The 19,147-nt window shown below is 49.6% G+C and overlaps 1 protein-coding gene across 1 annotated transcript in view; it reads right to left on the reverse strand.

The window, feature by feature from the left end:
- Window positions 1-19,147, reverse strand: part of tgfb2 (transforming growth factor, beta 2) — a 19,211-nt gene extending 64 nt beyond the window's left edge. Inside the window, exons 1-8 of the mRNA XM_080006182.1 lie at window positions 18,587-19,147; window positions 18,050-18,413; window positions 4,799-4,962; window positions 3,693-3,825; window positions 3,476-3,586; window positions 3,188-3,368; window positions 2,210-2,363; window positions 1-1,564 (exon numbers count right to left, since the gene is read on the reverse strand). The exon at window positions 1-1,564 is cut by the window's left edge and continues 64 nt beyond it. Coding sequence (XP_079862308.1) covers window positions 1,406-1,564; window positions 2,210-2,363; window positions 3,188-3,368; window positions 3,476-3,586; window positions 3,693-3,825; window positions 4,799-4,962; window positions 18,050-18,413; window positions 18,587-18,598 — 1,278 coding nt within the window. The 5' untranslated portion in view covers window positions 18,599-19,147 and the 3' untranslated portion in view covers window positions 1-1,405. The remainder of the gene's footprint in view (window positions 1,565-2,209; window positions 2,364-3,187; window positions 3,369-3,475; window positions 3,587-3,692; window positions 3,826-4,798; window positions 4,963-18,049; window positions 18,414-18,586) is intronic.

Raw genomic sequence — 19,147 nt, forward strand, 5'->3', positions numbered from 1 at the left:
TGCAACGAGCTCCTTCATCGCAAACCTTTTCCACGAACTTCCTCCGTGCCGCTCGTATCGTCCTCCTGGCTGGGTCACCCACAACCGGCCCGGTCGTCTCTCCGTGACCCGCCCACCGCTCCCAGTCCTCCATCCACGGCGAGTGCATGAGGCATCGTGGCCAAGTCCATCAAACTCCATCGCCTCATTCACCATCCCTTACTTTATTGTCATTTGTTGTTGTTTGTTGCCAAGGTGTGGGGGCAAGCTTCCGGTTGTGAAACTGCTCTTTTTGCGAAACCATGTACAAAGTCCATGTGGAGGCTGAGTGAAGCTAAAGCTGATCATCAGAAGGATGAGGGGGAGGCGGGACTCATCAGAGTAGAGCAAGAATGGGGCGGCCAAAAAAAAAAGTGTTTTAAGAAGGGAAATGGAGGATGAACTGAACCTGACACGATCTTTTTCCGTCATTTCTTCAAACATATAAAAATATTTACCTGGGAAGTGGGGGGGGGGGGCATCAAAGGAACCTACAGAATATTAAATAGCAATAACATAATCAAACAAAATTGAAATAGTTCAAAAGATACAAAATGGAGGACAAATACAAAATGAGGACATGGCATGATGTGAGGACTCTTTGGGCCGGGGTGGGGATATCGGGGGGTATGGGGTATCGGGGGGTATTAAGGGTGCGGGGGGGGGGGGGGTAGTAGTAGAAGGGGGTGTTTACTTTTGGGACTTATTTCACATATAGACACTTCTTACGTATACTTCCAGTGTTTTTGCCGAACTTTGTGTGACGAGTGTGAGGTGATGCACGTGGGCAGGGCCTTTCGAATGCAGAGACGCGGACAAGCGAGTCTGTGTGTGTGTATGTGTGTGTGTGTGTGTGTGTGTGTGTGTGTGTGTGTGTGTGTGTGTGTGTGTGGTATTATACATGTGTATGTGTGTGTGTGTGTGTGTGTGGTATTATACATGTGTGTGTGTGTGTGTGTGTGTTGTATTACACGTGTGTGTGTGTGTGTGTGTGTGTGTGTGTGTGTGTTACTCTGTACCTATGTTCTCAAACACACGGTGCCTGGTGTTTGAGGCCGTGTGAAGAGGTCAACTACAGCAGTACGATGGTGCATCAATGAGAGATAATGTGGTCGTATTTTGTCTCTCTGTGTGTGTACGTACTTCCAGGTTTATGTGTGTCCACATGCGAGTGTGTGTGTGAGTGAGTGAGTGAGTGTGTGAGTGAGTGAGTGAGTGAGTGTGTGAGTGAGTGAGTGAGTGAGTGAGTGAGTGAGTGAGTGAGTGAGTGAGTGGATGTGTGTGTGTGTGTGTGTGTGTGTGTGAGAGTCCATGTGTGTGTGTGCATGTCTAAATGAAAGAATAAAAATGTTTGTGCTGGCCTTTTCTTCCCCTCAAACGACAGTTCTTAGCTGCACTTGCAGGACTTGACGATCATGTTGGAGAGCTGCTCTATTTTGGGGGTCTTGCCGATGTAGTAGAGGATAGTGAGGGGCTCCAGGTCCTGGGACACGCAGCAGGGGGACGCCGACGCCTCCGGGTTGATGGTGTTGTACAAGCCCAAGACCTGGCGGGACAAGCAGACGGTCACTACTGGGTCACGACTATCTCTGCTCACAGCCGCCAGGACCAAGCTACTTCCATTTTTTTCTTTACTCCAGATCAGGGGTTCTCAACCTTTTTTGGCCCACGACCCGGGTCCCAAAATTCTGATGACAAAAGCAATTAAAGAGTGGGACAAATTTTCTTGTCTTTTTTGCTTTGAGAATTATTTTGGAGCAGCATTTGAATTTTTGTCCTACAAATGTTTAATTTAATATTTTTATCATAATGTAGCATTTCGGCATTGCAACACACATTTAGGTCTCCGAGCAACAGATTTCAGTTGATTGTTTCGTGTGACTTTGTGTATCACATCTTCTATTGTACTGCATCATAGAGCCATAGCGGGAGCTCCAAATTTAGTATATAGAAGACATGACATATCATATTACAAACTTATTTAACACATTTTTTAATAAAAAAAAAGTTTCAATAAAATCTCAATACACGAGTCTTAGAAACGTCCACATGTGCACACCGAGTGACCCCGTGTGGGGCCGCGACCCCCAGGTTGTGAACGCCTGCTCTGGACTGTTATACGCATTGTATATAAAACCCGAGCCAGTCTGTTGTTTAACCTTTGACCCCCTCCCTTTTTTCCCCCTCCTACCTTGGAATGCTGGGTATCGGCACTCCAGAGATACGGGCAGGCCCCGGCGCAGAAGTTAGCGTTGTAGCCCTTGGGTTCGTGGATCCACCTCCAGCCCAGGTCCCTCTTAAAGTCGATGTAGAGCGACCGTAAGCAGCAGTTGTCTTGGACGTTTCTGCGAGTCCAGGAGTGGAGGGATGAGGGGGAAAGGAAGGAATCAGCGAGTGGACGGCAACGCGAGATTGAACAGTGTTTGCACGATACAAGTTTAGGGAACGTGTGTGTCCCTCGTTGCTGCTGAAGCCCGCTTTACACTGAATCTGACAAACTCCTCACCAGTTCCGTCCAATTGGTCCATTCTGTTTCTATGGAGATGCCACACGCAGAGTGCTCTTGTCTTCTGCGGTGCAGCATTTCCACATCAGACCAATTTTGGATCTGGCAGTACCCCGAAAGCTACTGTTCTTATCGGAACTTGGCTTAAAACCAAGTAAATATGTTAACATGTAAAAAAACAAAACAATGACGTTATTAACACTAACGTTGGGGGTCACCGTATTGCACCATCAATAAATCTCCATTTAGAATCGTGTGTATTTTTTTTTCTGCACAAACACCATATAGAGAATGTTTTAAATTGTCATTCACAGAAAATAGTGTTCCTCGCTGTTGCTCTGGAGAAGACCCGAGCTCTCCCATTTGCTTCGACTTTTTTTCGTGACGCAAAATCTCGACGCATGTACTCCAACGGTCGATCGGGGAGATCCCACGGTCAAATCCGTTTGCGGGTTCAGGGTGAATTAGGCTTGAGTACATGACGCAGGAAAAATATAAGCCAAATGATCAAAATTATGTTTCCTCTAAACGGAAATTTTAGCCTTTTGTATCCTGCACTGCAGCTTTACGTCCATATTTTGACACATCAAGACCAAATGGATTCAAAGGAAACATTCCAAACGTGACGTGATTCCTTCCTGGGGAGCCCCTCCCCCACAGTACCTGGAGCAGTAGGCGGCGTCCAGCGCCCTCTTGGAGCGGTGGCTCTTGTGCTGGGACTGGGACTGGGACTCCAGGCGGTACGACGGCAGCAGCATCATCAGCAGATGCGGCGCCTGAGCGCTGTGGCGCCGCTTCTTGAACACCTTCAGGTCCCCGCCGTGGATGAAGCTGTCGTCAATACCTGGAATTATTGGAAGTCTGGTAAGCGCGGCGGGTACGATTTTGGAGCTTAGCCTCCGTAAATGTCGTCCGTCAACAACAGCCGCGGGATCTGGATGAATCCGTCACCTGCGAAGCGCGCCTCCAGTTCCTCGCTCTTGTTGGGAATAATGTAGTTGTTTGACGGTACGAACGTGCAGCATGGACAGTGCAAGCTGATCTTGAATCCGCTGTTTCTGTCTGCGAGGGGAGAAAAAAGGCGGTGGCCGCTGGTTAACCAACGAGGTCGCCGGGGAAGAAAATAACGCTTTTTAAAACTCTCCCTTTTTTTTTTTTTATCACTGACCTCTGTGATTGAGCCACTCGCTGACGGCCTCCGTCACGTCAAAGGAGAGCCACTCGCCCTCGGTGCGCGTGCGGACCACCTTGCTGTCGATGTAGCGCTGAGTCGGGGACGTCAGGTCCTTGTGCCCCAAAATCTGCCGACGCAAACGTTTGAATGTAATAAAAAAAAAACAACAAAAACAACCCCTGCCGTAGCGCATTTATCGTATGTAAGTATCCCGATCCGTCAACGCGTAAACGGGCGGCAATACGATCTCCCGGAGGGTTCCACAGGTTCGAGACGCCTCCGCCCCCGGTGGAGTAGCCAGTTCCGGGCCGAGCGCTGGGACAGGAAACAGATGCCGGACGGAGCGCTGTTATTCCGCTGTTACTCCGCTGTCCTTCACGGCCGCGTGTTTACCTTGGCTCATCTCCGTCTTAATGTGTAAAACACGACTCGCACCACTTTACTAAGACGTGCTGCGAGCGTCCGACTCGGAGAGGAAACGAGAAATGGAGTTGGAGGAGGAGGGTTAGGGTTTGGGGTTAGGTAATTTCAGCGGGTCGGGGGGGGTAGCGGATAGCACCTCGGGGGCAGTTGAAAGGTTGTTGTTTAATACTTTGTACTCTTGCATATGGACACAAGTTCCACAAAGACGGACCTTCGAGAGGGGATTCATCACGGCGAGAAGCTAAATTTGCCTCAGTCACAGAAATATTTAGAGATTTTCAGCTGTGGTGTGAATTTTTTTTTGGGTCATGCATGCACAACGGGGTTGAGCCTGGAGGGGTGTGCATGAGGCCGGGCGCTATCGGGGTCCTCCCTCCTGCATTTGCACCTAACTGTGTTTTGCGTGAGAACCCACCCCCTCGCCTTGTTTTGGGGGCTGTGTTTAGCCCAGCTGTCATCTCCTAGTCTGGATGTAAACACATCCAGGGAACTGGCTGGTGTGAGCCCCAGCCGCCCTGAAGAAGTTTGGAGGGTGGACGCGTGGGAATTCACCATTTTTATCAGGGATCAAGGCTCAATCTCCACTCAGAAAATAGAAGAGCCTTCCCAGCCGTTTCCCAAAAGTACCGTAGGCAGCTTGTTCGGCGTTCCCGGGGGGCCCGGAGATTACGGCGTACCTGGTAGAGCTCGATACGCTGCTCCGACACGCGGGCTTTGGGGTTCTGGAGGCGGAAGATCCTGAGCTCCGCCTTGACGAGGTTGGAGGCGTTCTTCTCCATGGAGGACACATCAAACTTCAGCCGCCTGAAGTACGGGTTGTAGTGGGTGGGAGGGATGATGTCTGGAGGGGGGCGGGGGGAGAAATACGGAGTGAACTTTTTCTGAAATTATAATTCAAACAAGACGTAAAAAGGCATTGCTGCCAATTTGCCGGTAATGCTGGTATAATGACAACCTTATGAGAAGCGTTTTTAGCAAATAATAAGAGCGGGCGGGCGAAAAAAGACAAACTAATGTGCCGCCACCGCCCACATGTTCAGCGTTGTGGCACACACACAGTAGCGGGGAGCGCAATAATCCTCACACTCCGCCGGGGAAGCATGTGTTTGGAAGTGCATGTTTGACAGTAGCTTACACAGCAGGGCCGGGTGACACGCCGGAACGCTGACAGCCATGTGTGGAGCTGTGTCTGACAGCCACCGGCCCCACGCACGCCTCCGTGCGGCGCGGTGCTGGAAACCATATGTGCGGCAGTTAAGTGTTTGACAGCGGCCCCGCACCGCGCTGTATTAGGAGGCCCCGGAGCCGAAAAAATTGATGCCTGTAATGTTAGGCAGAAGCCCCGGATTAGCCAGACACCACGGTTTGTTTAAAGGAGAGTATACAACCGCAACGACCCTTTGGAGACGGATGGACCGCGAGAAGGTAAAAGTCAGCGAGACAAATAGTATGTGATCTGGAGAGAGGGAGAAAGAGAGAGAGGGCGAGAGAGAGGGGGAGAGAAAGTTTGTCTTTTGAGGAGTTTCCACTCAGAAAAAAACCCTGAGAGTCAAATACACAAGAGTCCAAAACGATGACGTGGGAGGGTGGAAGGGTGGAGGGTCTTCTCCTCCTCCAACCTCTGACCTTGTTTGTGCAGCGCAAACCCGGGACTCTCGCAACCACCTACGAAATACCTCGGCCGGTGTCGCGTTTCAGCCCTGCCCGCAGGCCCATCAATCTCTCCGTCCCCCCACCTTCACCTCTCCTCCGCCCCTCCACCCCTTGGCCCTCCGTCTCCTCTGGTGGGTGACCGATGGCCGGGGCCGAGCCGGCGCTACGCCCTCGCGGGGTAACGGCGCCGAGCCAAGACCAACGATGCTCTCGCAGCGTTTCCTTCCCATCCGTCAACAGAGAAGGTCACACTTCCATCTCCCGACGGAGGCCGGCTTCAAGGTGGAGTGTTTACACAGAGAGCGCTGCGGAGCCCCATGAATGAGCCGGCTGTGCTCGGCACAACACTGGCCGCATTCAACGCCGGGTTTCAACGGGGGGCCGACATGGCTCTCGAAAAAACACTGAGAAATATATCTACGCACATACGCACCGCACACTCACACAGGCACGCACGCACGCACGCACGCACGCACACACACACACACCTACTGTACTTGATAATGCCTTCATAAACCAGGCTCAAAACACACTGACGCACATCTTCGCAGACAGTGCGAGAAGTAAAACTGCACTCGATCTCAGTGGGGAATTCTGGGCAAAAAAAAACAAAAACACCGCCTGACTGCCCGAGGTTTCGGCGGCATTACCCGGAGTCAGACCGCATTACCGCTGATCTGTATGAACGTGAAATGGAAATGAATCGCCACAACTGGCGCCGCCGTGGTCTGCGTGCGCGTTGCCCCCTTCCCGTTTGGGGTACTGAGAAATGAACGGGGGCGGTGATGTCACAGCCCAAGAACCCACACACACACACACACACACACACACACACACACACACACACGACAATAGTTGGAAGAAGGGAGGACAGTCGTCTCCTTGGATCCCTCCCAGGAGGGAAACTGATGTCACACGGGACCTGTCACACACACGTCGGACACATGGTCCGCCACACCGACTCATGGTTCTCTCTCTCTCTCTCTTTCTCTCTCTCTCTCTCTCTCTCTCCCCAATCAGTCACATCATTACTCATCACTGCCATTACATCACATTGCCAAACGGCAAAACACGGAGAAAAGCACGAACTGCAGCGATCTCTCGCCGTCCGGGAGGATCTCGAGTAATAAGATAATAATCAGACAATGAGAATGTATTGAGAGCATGTGGGAAAGCTGCTGGGAATCTGTCAGATAGCCTTGTGCTTTTTTTAATTCACACACACACACACACACACGCACGCACGCACGCACGCACGCACGCACGCACACACACACACGCGCGCGCGGAGTGAACGTCTTCCTGAGAGGAAGCCTTCAGAGTTCAGAGGTGGAGGAGGAAACTTGTCCTCAGATCCATTCGTTTCCTGAGGAGTGAGGGCTTGGCCGCTCTCGCTCTCGCTCTCGCTCTCGCTCTCTCTCTCTCTCTCTCTCTCTCTCTCTCTCTCCTGCCTTTGGCCGACGCCGATGACACGGAGTCCCGGCTGCGTCAGCACAAACTAAACCAGCACTGCCAACCAACCCCCCCCCCCCCCCCAACCACCCCCCTCCACTTTACACTAAGTTTTTATGGTTTAATCTTTTTTTTTTTTTTTTTTAACTCTCTGACAAATAACCTGCACAATGTTTTTTCTCTGCTTGTATAATGGTGCCCGTTTGAGGTGCTTCCAGACTTTGACTGTGAAGGTAGAACTGTAACTAATGGTCTGACTCAAGACTTTTTTTTTTTTTTTGGGGGGGGGTGGGGGCGGTCAGAAGTTCACAACCGCCTTCTGCTGCATGAAAACGAGAAAAGAAGCCAGTTGCGCGTTGATTCAGAGCCTCCTGGCTCCTGCCGACCAGGGGCGCTTTCACGGTCAGCCAATCTCTGCACAAAATACGCTTCCTGAATTTTCTGGGCCGCGAGTGGCAGGTTTGAGGTTTTGCGAGGCCCCCGGATTTGCACCGCGGCCGGACCCCGCGCCGCTGGGCGGGCCCTCCGAGGAAAAGATGTAATGATTCAGCTGCGGCCGGCCTCGACTTTACAGAGCGGCTTTACGCGCCGTCGGGGAGTTGGAGGTCGCGGGATGAAAGGCTCATTACGGCTGCGGCCCGGGCCAAACCAGACACCTGCACCGGCCGAACACTTGACCTCTACAGAGAGGAAGAAACAATTTATGGTAAACTGTTTAATTTGGACGGGTGTGTGGGGATTTAGGCACCGTGCACCGCTGCAACTCTATTTTCTTTGCTATTTCAAGGCAATGCAAAGACTTTATTTCGCTTTTTTTTTTTTTTCCCGTTTCCATTTCTTCCATTTCCGTAACTCGGCCTGTCAACTCTTCCGTCACCTCGACAGGTGACGGCCTTAACTTTTCAGCACGGATGCTGAGATCAACGTTAACAGACTGAACCTATTTATTGAGTGTAAAGTAAAATAAAAGCACGTTTCACAGTGTGTTATTGCCCTGTTGAGAATGCCTTCAGCACAAATGATTTGTCGTCACTAATTTCACTTTATTCCCGTGATATTATGTTTTCAACGGTGCATTAACGCTGCCGTGGAACTAATCCTTGACATGTGACTTACACACTCACACACACACACACACACACACACATAGGGTAATATTGCTCGGTATATTGTGTAAAATAAATTTATTTCAATAACCATGGAGACCTTAGGGGACCTATTATGCTCCTTTTTACACAAGTTAATGTATGTCTTTGAGGTCCCCAAAACATGTTTTTGAAGTTTTTTGCTGAAAATACCACTCAGAGTATGCATTCTAGCCATTCTACCATGCCTCTCAACCATCCTGTTCCAGAAAGGAACCCCCTCCTGAGGCCCCTAGTTCTGTGAGCCAATGGGGTTTGAGCTTAACTCCGGTTTTCCGGGTGAGATCTACGAGGCTTCGGTTAAAGGTTTGTTCCGACTCTTCCTTGCCGACACCGCATCCGGGGTACGCGGGGATTTTTTTTGTCATGTTGACGTCGGAAAATAAACTAAAATAAATAATAATAAATTTTTATTGGTTTTGTTTGGAGAAACGCACAGCGGAACGCGCCGCTCAGCCTACGATCTATCTACCGCACACTTTAATTTATTTATAATTACATTTCCCTCGTCTGCAGTTTTCACACTGACGGTTGGTATTAATTCCTCTTTCTTTTAAAAGATTTGTGCTGGTCTGTGCTGCCAACAGAGCACTTCCTCAACTCTCAATCACCGGACCCGCTGGCAGTGCTGTTCCATGCTGCTCCAGCCGTGGGTGGAGTTACTCAGATGAGGGCAGTTGTAATTCTACTGTGGGGCCTTTGACGTACGAAGGGATCAAAAATCAAGTTGTTTCAGGACATGTTTTCTGAAATAGACAACTCAGAAAAAAACTGACTGAGTTGTCTTTTTTCACCGTCTGTGTGCAAGTAGGCCCAACAGAGAGCCAAATGTGTGCGCACAAGCACCGAAAAAGAGAGTTTTTCACAATAGGTCCCCTTTAATGGGATAACACTTGGCTTGAATCACATTTCAGGAGGAGATATTCCTTTAATTTCTACACAGACTTATTTCTGTTTGTGCAAATTCCCTAAAGAGTCGGATTCACGACTTTGCATTGACGGGTGCAACTGTTTACGGCCTCGGAATCACAGTTGCCATTCGACAACAGAGAGACAGGACGGACCGAATATCGGTTTCGCCAAGCCTAAATGCTCTCAGCAAACCTCGGGAGGGGAAACTATTTGACCTACTTCTGACTATTTCTCACTTCTGTAAGACATGCTATCGGGTTCCGCCAGAGCTTCTCCTGCGGAGCGGACGGTCTGACCGTCGTTTTCTTTTTCCACAGGTTAAAAACAAGGGCGATGATAGAGGTGAGGACACGTGTAGGTGGAAAATGGAGAGAAGGAGAGCTGGAAAATAGGAACGTTAAATCAACAGACGTTTCCGCCATGGGATAAAGATGCAGGTATAAAGGAGCACGATGGACAAATTTGATAGAAAAAGAAAGAGAGTTTTCTATTATATATAGAAAACATTCAAATTTTTGTGTAGTAATAATAATAATAATAAATCTAGCTGTAAGCAGCAATACACGGGGTCCAGTTTAGTTGTGTTAGGTACGTCTTCCAGTTCTCCCGGTTCTGTGAAACGCAGCACGAGTTCCAATATTCAGAGTTTACTTTGAACGCCATTGTTGTTTTATAACTTTTTTCAAGGTTTTCTGAGATTTGTTTGGGCTTTTCTTTAACACGAGTGTGACTAACCTCTAAGGATGGATGTTCTGTCCACTCCTTCATTACTGGCTGGCGATGTGACTTGGTCGGGCCGCACTGAGGAAAACCTGCCGTGATCGAGGGTCGCTCTGAGTCTGGACGCTGTTTTTTTTAACGTAGATTTCAATGTTTTGGAAATAAATTGTGCATAAATAAAGACATGTTTACTTTAAATGAAGCATCTAATTTTTCATGTGTTTTTTTCCAATCACCGTGCACTTAAAGTCACTGAGTGTTCCTCTTGTGTGGTTTTGTTTAAATGTTCGTCAAGAACGGTTTTAACTATTGCTCCTGTATCATGCAAAAGGCCACAAAAAGAAGGGTCGGTTGCTCCAAAGGTTCTTAGAACTTCCTGCGGTGTGAAAACGCCTTGCGTGAGCGCTTATAGTTTTTGTAAAACGCAGCGGCAGTTACAGTTTTCCGAGTTTCATTGAAACGCAGCACTGGCTCAAGTTGTCTGTCCACGCGTAGCAACTGCTATTCAGTCTGCCCCGCACCCTCAAACTATCAAATCGGATCAACGTTCTTCAACTTCCGGTAAAATTACAACAGTTTTTCACTAATTTCTGCTCCAAATGTAAAATTGATATTCACCAACCTCGAGCAACAAGACGTCTGAAACGTCCCGGTTCTAACGAGGCCGTCATGTTCCAGATACTTTTAGCCCGTGAAACGGCAAGAAGATTCAAAATAACGAATTCCTGTGGACTGGACTCCTAAAAATAATAATAATAATAATAATAATAATAATAATAAATATAGCTGCAGGCAGCAATGCACAGGGTCCAGGTTAGTCAGTGTGACGTGTGTGACAAAACAATGTACAAGCCACATTCGCAATACTGTAGAACGAGAGAATTGTCTGTAATGGAATACACGTTTATGTCATAATGGCAACAAATCTGGCATTGACTATAAAATATAACATTTATTGTAGACTACCATTAATTTGGAACGGTAGTCTGTGGTGACCAATCAGTAGACTGCAGTGCTATCATGCGACCTGTGCGCACCGCCATCTTGGGTATGCCGTGCAGTGATTTCACGGAGATGGTAAAAAACACAGTGTTTACCAACTTATTCCGCAATAATGGACCGATCTGGATCAAACTCGGACGATGGCGTGTCGGAACCGCCCCGAATACAAATCGTGTTCATCCTGTCCGTGGATTTGTGGGTTCCATTAAATAGGAGAGTAGGTAAAGCACACCACAGTCTGTATGAGGTGCTGGTACTGGCAGTAAGATTCAAATAAGAAAAAATATATACTGCACACCCAATGTAGCTCCATATGGTTCTTTATTTACCAACGTTTCGACAGGTTTGTCTTCATCAGGGTATCTGCCGGTTCGATGACATCCATACACCAGTGATTTTTCAGGGACAAAAACAATAGGGGTCTCCGCCCCCTTCGGGGACTGGACCCCGAATAATAATAAGTGATACCACTGATGGGAACGGGGTTGATTCCAAATTTGTGAAAAGCATGTGAGACAATAGTGTCAGCTGACTGAGTTGATTTGGAGCAAAACGGAAACTGGAAGGAGTCAAGGGAGAGGAGGAGAGAAAGGGGAGAAGAGGAGGGAGGAAAAAAAAAAAGGGAGCGGGGTGAGAAAAGCAGAATGAGGGGAGAAAAGCAGAATGCGGGGAGCACAAAAGGACGGGGAGGAGACGCACGGAGAGGGGAGCGAGAGGAAATGAAGGAAACAGCGAGAGGAGGGAGTGGGGGAGGCGATGATGAGAGAGAGAGAGAGGGAGAGAGAGAGAGAGAAAGGAGAGGAGAAGAGAAGAGAAAAGGGGAGCCGAGTGAAAGGGAATCTGAGACTCGAGTGCTCCCGCCCGTCTGGTTCCCTGCAGACGCCCCCGCCCAGCCTCTCTCACCTGCCAATGGCAAATTGAAAACAACTCTGCACATAATCCCCTGCGGAACTAAAAATACCCGCCGCTTTGAAGCCCCCCGGCCGCCGAGGCACCGTCCGCCCCTCCACCCCCCACTCAATTCCCAGCAACACACATAAACACACGTACACAGAGCGAGCGGGGCGGCCGATCTGCATGCATGCGCACGCAGTCACAAGATGTTCCCATGGCGAGCTGCACAGTCGCAAACGTAAGGGCGTGAAGGCAAGAGACACCCCAACCCACACACACACACACACACACACACACACACACACCATCATCACCGCTACATACACACACACACACACACACACACACACCCTCATCACAACTACACACACACACCCTCATCAACGCTACACGCACACACACACCCTCATCACAGCTTCACACACACACTCAGCAACAACAATGACAAGAAGAAGAAGAGCACAAAGATGAGAGAGTGAAAGGGATACAGAGAAAAAACAGGAAGAAAAAGAGATGATGAAGACATTAACAGAGGGAGAACACACACACATAGTCGCACACAAACACACACACACACACACACACACACACACACACACACACACACACACACACACACACACAGATACAGATATTGCTGGTTTATAGGGTTGTCTAGGGAAAAAAAATTATGAGAGTAAATCAGGGGATGGAAAGGAGAATATAATTTTTTTTTTTAAAACAGCATTAAAGCCTTTTCTAAAACCTATTTCTATTATGAATTATAAATGTGGCCGGTCGAGCCCAATGTCCTGTTAACGCCGGTGGGTATTCAGGTTGGGTTGTCTTTTTAACCGTGCGCACACACGCGCACACACGCGCGCACACACACGCGCGCACACACACACACGCACGCACGCACACACACACGCACGCACACACACACACACACACACACACACACACACACACACACACACACACACACACCTGCAGCTCAACCCCATGCCCTGGTGTGTACCACGTTGGCGTACGCAGCCCAGTAGCTCTTCTGATGAATCGCAGAATGAGACAAACCGGGATCACCGGGCTTCGCCTGACCGTGCCGCTGCATAGCACCGGTTCCCAAAAAAAAACCCCACACTCGCCCAAATCTCACTTCCACCATCCGAAGCAAATTTAACCCCAACGTGTGGGCTCGTCGGATCAAAGGACAACGGGCTCTATTTTTTTCACCCCCGCCCCTCCCCCCGCCCGACTCCACTGCTCCTGCTGAGACGATCATCTGGTGCTGGAGCGCTGCCGCCGCGCTGTAAAAAGATACACAGAGCGCTGGAGGAGAAGTTGTTATTCTTTCACTCTCCCACTCCATCACTTCTTTCTTTTTCTTTTTTTTTCGTCTTCCTCCCTTTACCGATGTTACGCAATGCAGCGCTTGGCCCCGCGGTGGCTCCTGCAGCCGAAGCGGGGCCGCCGTGGCCAGGTCTTGCGTAAGCTAATTGGGCGGCGCTCCGAGTGTCGAGCCCCGCGGCGCGGCCCGTCACTCAGCGATCCCCCCCCAAAACCCTGAAGGATCTCAACGGTCTCAGCACCGGCACCGGCCCCGGCCCCGGCACCGGCACCGGCCCCGGCCCCAGCACCGACCCCGGCCCCACCGGCTCTTCCCTTTCTCCATTTTGTAGAACTCCCTCTCTCTTGCCGATGGCTCGATCCTCGAGGATAAGAATCCCCGAAAGAAAACCACGGGAGAACTGGGACCACGGCAGCTGGTGGAAGGGCCGGGCGACTCGTATTAATAAAGCAAAGCCTGATAATGGTTTGTTTTAATGTTCTGCTGGTGGCGACAACGTACTAATCCTCCAGGACAAATTCCTGTCCCGCCCAAGGCCAAGTGCAGAACCCGTTCGGGGGGCAATCGAGATGAAGCACAAGCGACCTGGGACGACGCAGGTTCAATGTAGGCGACGACCGCGTTGAAGGAAGGTATTCCACGTCTGTGGAAGTCGCTCTCCGCTGCCGACGGCGCTATGGCCGACGTGGCCGCTTCGAGACGTGCTCTTTTGGGGGGAACGTCTCTTGGGGGAAACAAAAGCGGTTGAAACGTGCTCCCGTCATTTGTGTTCATCTGGTTTTTTTTTTTACAGCACCCCTTCACAAACCAACGCCACACGCCCCGGTTTATTTACAGAAGTTCGGGGGAGATGGAGAGAGGCCAGAGCGTCTCACTTGGGCTAACTAAACACCATCCATCACGCCTGCGGGCCCAACAGGTAAACACGCACGGGGCTTTCAAGGTGTCATGGCCGCCACATTTAAACACAAGTCGAGGGTCCCCTGCCCGCACAGGAAGATGCGATGAGCGGCGCGAATACATACGGCACAACCTCTCTTTTGTTCCGCTCTTCCCGTTCTGCTCGGTTCCGGCGTGCCCGCCGCTCGCGAGGGGGCCGGCACCGACTCACGTACGAATAGTTCACGCTCACATCAGGCGAACACATCCGCGGCCCCCCCGGCACTCTGCTTCACATTACCGACGTGACACATCCTTCCTGTGCTGACGTTTAAAAAAAATAAAAAAATAATAAAAACACGCCTGATTAGAGGGCCTTCTCTGACTCGGCGACGTCGTGCCAAAACGAGAGCGTCTCCTTCTCCTGGCGGCCCTCCGGCGCGCACCAACCACAGGAATGTCCCCGCCTCGCCGGCTGAGCTCACCTTCCGGAAGCAGATCACCGGAGCAGATAAACGGTAATGAACGACTTCGGGGTGTGCCGTGGCTCCCTTGCTGCACCCGCCTGCAAATGCTCAAGCGTTGTAATTTGCGTTTGGGTTCATCCGCCTGCACAGTTGTTTGGTTCACACAGGCTCCCTGCCACATTTGTAAATCAATTAGCTGAAAGTATTTAAGTCTGAATTACTTACCAACAGAAACGCTTAATGTTCAAATGCTTGAAACAAAAAACATCTTGAAAGAATAACATGGCGAATTGTTACCTGATGGCCAGCTAATTAGTCGCCTTTAAATTCAGATCACTAAGTAAAAGCAGAATGCAACATGTGTTCCACATTTAGTTTGTAAATGGTGAATATGTGTTTCCCCGGCCCATAACGACTGACCCACTCCGACGCTCTTTAAAAAACGCAAACCAAAACGCACCTCGTGTGCTTCGCTGTGGCGGGCGCTCGGGGGTCTAGGTCCAATCTGCTGATCGTAGATCGCCGCCGCGATTTCCACGCTTCCTTTTGTGAGCGTGCCTGACCGGGGCGTGTGGTGTGGTGTATGTCCACGTGTTGGCAAAAGCTGTCCCAGTAAAGCTTCAAGCTCAATTAAACGAGTGTAAATTGGATGGCATGTGGAAATAATGATGTTTAAATATTTTATAGGAAAAAAAATAAAACTCAAATGAGTTCAGACCAAACGTATGAATTTGTCTCGGCCGTTAACCGCCGGCTTTGCGAGAGTTTATCGCCATCAGTTTGTTAACACTTTTCACATGCCGAGAAAAACAACGTTGGATTTTACGAGATTTGGGCTACGCACATTATTACTTTGACGTGCATTTTTATTCTTGGATCTGAGTTTATGAGACTTGTCGACAAAATGTCAAAATAATTAGTGACAATGCGAAAATATGCGGCCAAAATCTAAATCCAGCATGCATTCCCCCGACTGAAAATAAATCATGTCAAACTCTCATAGCAACGTGAATGCACATAGCTCAAAAAAATGGGTGGGCGCAGACGTATAGAAACATAAACGTGGGGACCCGGCCCTGCCCCACACACACTGAGGTCAGTGTGTTCACAGGCTGCGAATGGGGCAACGGGGGGGGAACTCTATAGCCCACCAGAGGCATAAAATATAACTTTTCAGGGGTGGAGTGGCCTGTGCCAAAGAAGCATTGACGTACACTCAGCTCCGCTCCTCTACACCGAGAACGTAAACAGGCAAACATTGCCCCCGTTTGACGGGGTATTCTTTTATAGCTCAGACATAGGTATGCCACAAGGAGCACAAAGACCACATATTGCTGACGGTGATGGGAAAGGGTTTTCAGGGTGGAAGGAAGAAGTGTGAGAGAGGGGGATTGGATAAGAAAGGTGATGAAGGTGAGTGAGTCAAAGCCAGAAGAAACGGGGGGAGGAGGGGGGAGGGCTCTCTGTCTTCCCCTCTCTCTCTCTCTCTCTCTCTCTCTCTCTCTCTCTCTCTCTCTCTCTCTCTCTCTATTCTCGTGAGTCCACACCCCAGTGATGTGGAGGTCGTCTGCTGGAATTTTCCATAGAGAGAGTGGCAGAGCCGAGGCATAGTGAACAGAACGGGTACAGCGTAGAGCCGCCGTGCACAATGCCTTTAAATAGTGCACTGTGCCCCGCCATCCCACACACACACACACACACACACACACACACACACACACACACACACACACACACACACACACACACACACACACACACACACACACACACACACACACATTTTTGTGTGGGTTTCAATGCCCGTTGTGCCTCAGAGGACTTCCTGGCATCCTCCCAAATAAGGTTGATACCCTTGCGCACGTGTGTGTGTGTGTGTGTGTGTGTGTGTGTGTGTGTGTGTGTGTGTGCATTAACTGGCAGAGATATTCACTTTCACACTGAATCATGCCGGCCTCCACAGACAAGTAACTGGAAAATAAGCCAACCCCCCCCTCCTCGCTGGCTCTGACTTTCTCTTGTCATCATAGTTCAGGAGATCTGAGGAGCTGGGCAGTGTTAGAAGTTAAGATTAATAGGAATACATTTTGGCCTTTTTTTTTTTCTTTCCCCCTCTCAGCTTGTTGACTCAGTCTTATTTATACCCCATAAATACTTTCCTGACTGCACCTGGCGCCGGGCCAGATCTATTCACATTTAGGGTATTTATACAGCCGATAGGGCCAAGGATAACATTTAACGCGAGATACACCTCGGGGCATGTAAAATATCTGCTAATTTATTTTCGTTTCATACCATATATACACACATTCATAACGGCGAGGGGGGAAGCCATGCGGGGGTTAACAGCAGCGTAGTTACAGTTTAATATTATTAAGGTGTTTACACAGCCATGCCTTTTTGTTCAACTCTTTTGATCCCCCCCCCCCTCCCCTCTTCCTCCGCTTCCAAAAGGTGTAACTGGATCTTCACATGCCTCCCTCCACACGGCTCAGAGGTCAACCACAGGAGAAAGACCCCCGAGACGGGAAGCAACTCAGTGCCTTGCTCAACGCCACTGCAGGAGGACAGGTGGATTGTCCATAATGCATCTCTACCGTGTTTGAAAAAAAAAAAAAAAAAATGGTGAGAAAATATTGAATCTAAAACCCACGAATGCACGTGGACAACAATTCCAAGGTGGAAATGAGCTTTTTCTTTCTTTTTTTTTCTCTGTGCGGTTTTTCGCTGCCGTGAATACTTTGCACACACAGGCATGTGGGTTCTATTGGTGGTGTGGTTTTTAGGATTCGTTTATTGCTGCGGTGCCATTTGCGTTGAGTGACACGAATAACTGGATAATGTATTTGCACACACACACACGCACGCAGGCGCGCGCGCACACACACACACACACACACACACACACACACAGCCACTGGAGGAGGCCTGGTTGCTGTCTGCGTCCATTAACGACTCGCTAACAACTGTTACTGTCTTCACAAAATCCTTCCAACCGTCTCATGAGAAGCAGAAGTTCAAGTCACGCAACTGTTGTGTGTGTGAGAGTGTGTGTGTGTGTGTGTGTGTGTGTGAGAGTGAGTGATGGAGGACAGGCAGCGCTGCGGCCTGACGGTCCTTTTCCCTGAACCGGTCCAGGGGAAGGGAAGTCTTTTCCAAAACAATCACAAAAAGCACGTGACGGTGAAACGCTTCTCGCGGAGGTTGAATTTCTGTGGCTTTTTAGGCTCAGGTACGACTTCCACCCACACACACGTATTTGAGGCCACATGCACACACACAGACACACACAATCTCTCACGCACATACACACTGTTTCTCTCCCATGATGCGCACACATACTCTCCCGCAATGCACATACACACAAGATGCACTCTCTCGATGCATACACATTCTCTCCTGTTTCTCTCTCACACACACACACACACACACACACACACACACACACACACACACACACACACACACACTTACTCTCGGAGGGGTAGAAGGGCTGCATGTCTATCTTGTGCACTTCCTTGGCGTAGTACTCCTCCTCGCTGCGCTGGCGCTCGCAGGTCGCGGCGCGGTCGTTGGCCTTCTCCTGCAGCAGGTCCCGGGTGCTGTTGTAGATGGCGATGATGTCCCGGGACACGTCCTCGGGCTCGGGGAAGTCCTCCGGGGGGCTGGTGAGCTTCAGCTTGCTGAGGATCTGCCCGCGGATGGCCTCGATGCGCTTCTTCATGAACTGGTTCATGTCCAGCGTGCTGCAGGTGGACAGGCTGAGCGCCACGGAGGCCAGGTCCAGGGTGAGCAGGAGACTGAGAATGCACAGGTTCATCTTCAGCAGCTCCGTGTTCTTGGTTCAAAAACAAAAAAATATATATATATATTCGATATATATGTAAAGCTAAATATCACTCAAATATCACGGAATAAGCACAACGGTGGACAACAATAGACAATCACACACTCATTCTAGTGCCAGCCTCCCGCAAAAAGTCAGTGATTTCGTCTTGCATTCTGAAATACCTGAAAATCCATTCAGCTCTTCCGACGCCAAATCCGTTATTCAGTCAGAGATCTGATCGGATCCCAGGAGACGATAAACGCGCGAGCTGCTGAAAGTGACCGACTGTAGACATCTGGCAAAAAAAAAACAAAAAAAAACAAAAAACATTTGACAAAAAAAAAAAAAAAAAAAAACAACCCCGAAAGTTCTTGGAAAAAGAGTGGAAACGCAGCAGCGTGTGAGCGGCACAGCAGCGGCACAGCAGCGGCACGGAGCGCTCCTCCGCCGCATCAGAGCGCCAGATCCGCGCTCGACGCACAAAGCTCCCTCTCAGACACAACTTCACGGTGTGGAGATCGTGTCCATCGGTTCTCCCCTTTAAGCCGAATCGCAGAGTTGATTTTTTTTTTTTCTATTCAACAGTTCCAGTAAAAAATAAATAAAACACACACCCTGCGCATCCTCCGCGCGTCCCCTCACCCCATCTATATCAGCAGATGAGACCTGAACACCATCAGCTTCATCGGGGACTTTGTTTTCTGTTTTGATTTGTTTTGTTTTTTGGGGTTTTTTTTGTTGTT

The sequence above is a fragment of the Zeus faber genome (genome assembly GCF_960531495.2).
Source record: "Zeus faber genome assembly, chromosome: 8".
NCBI lineage: Eukaryota > Metazoa > Chordata > Actinopteri > Zeiformes > Zeidae > Zeus > Zeus faber.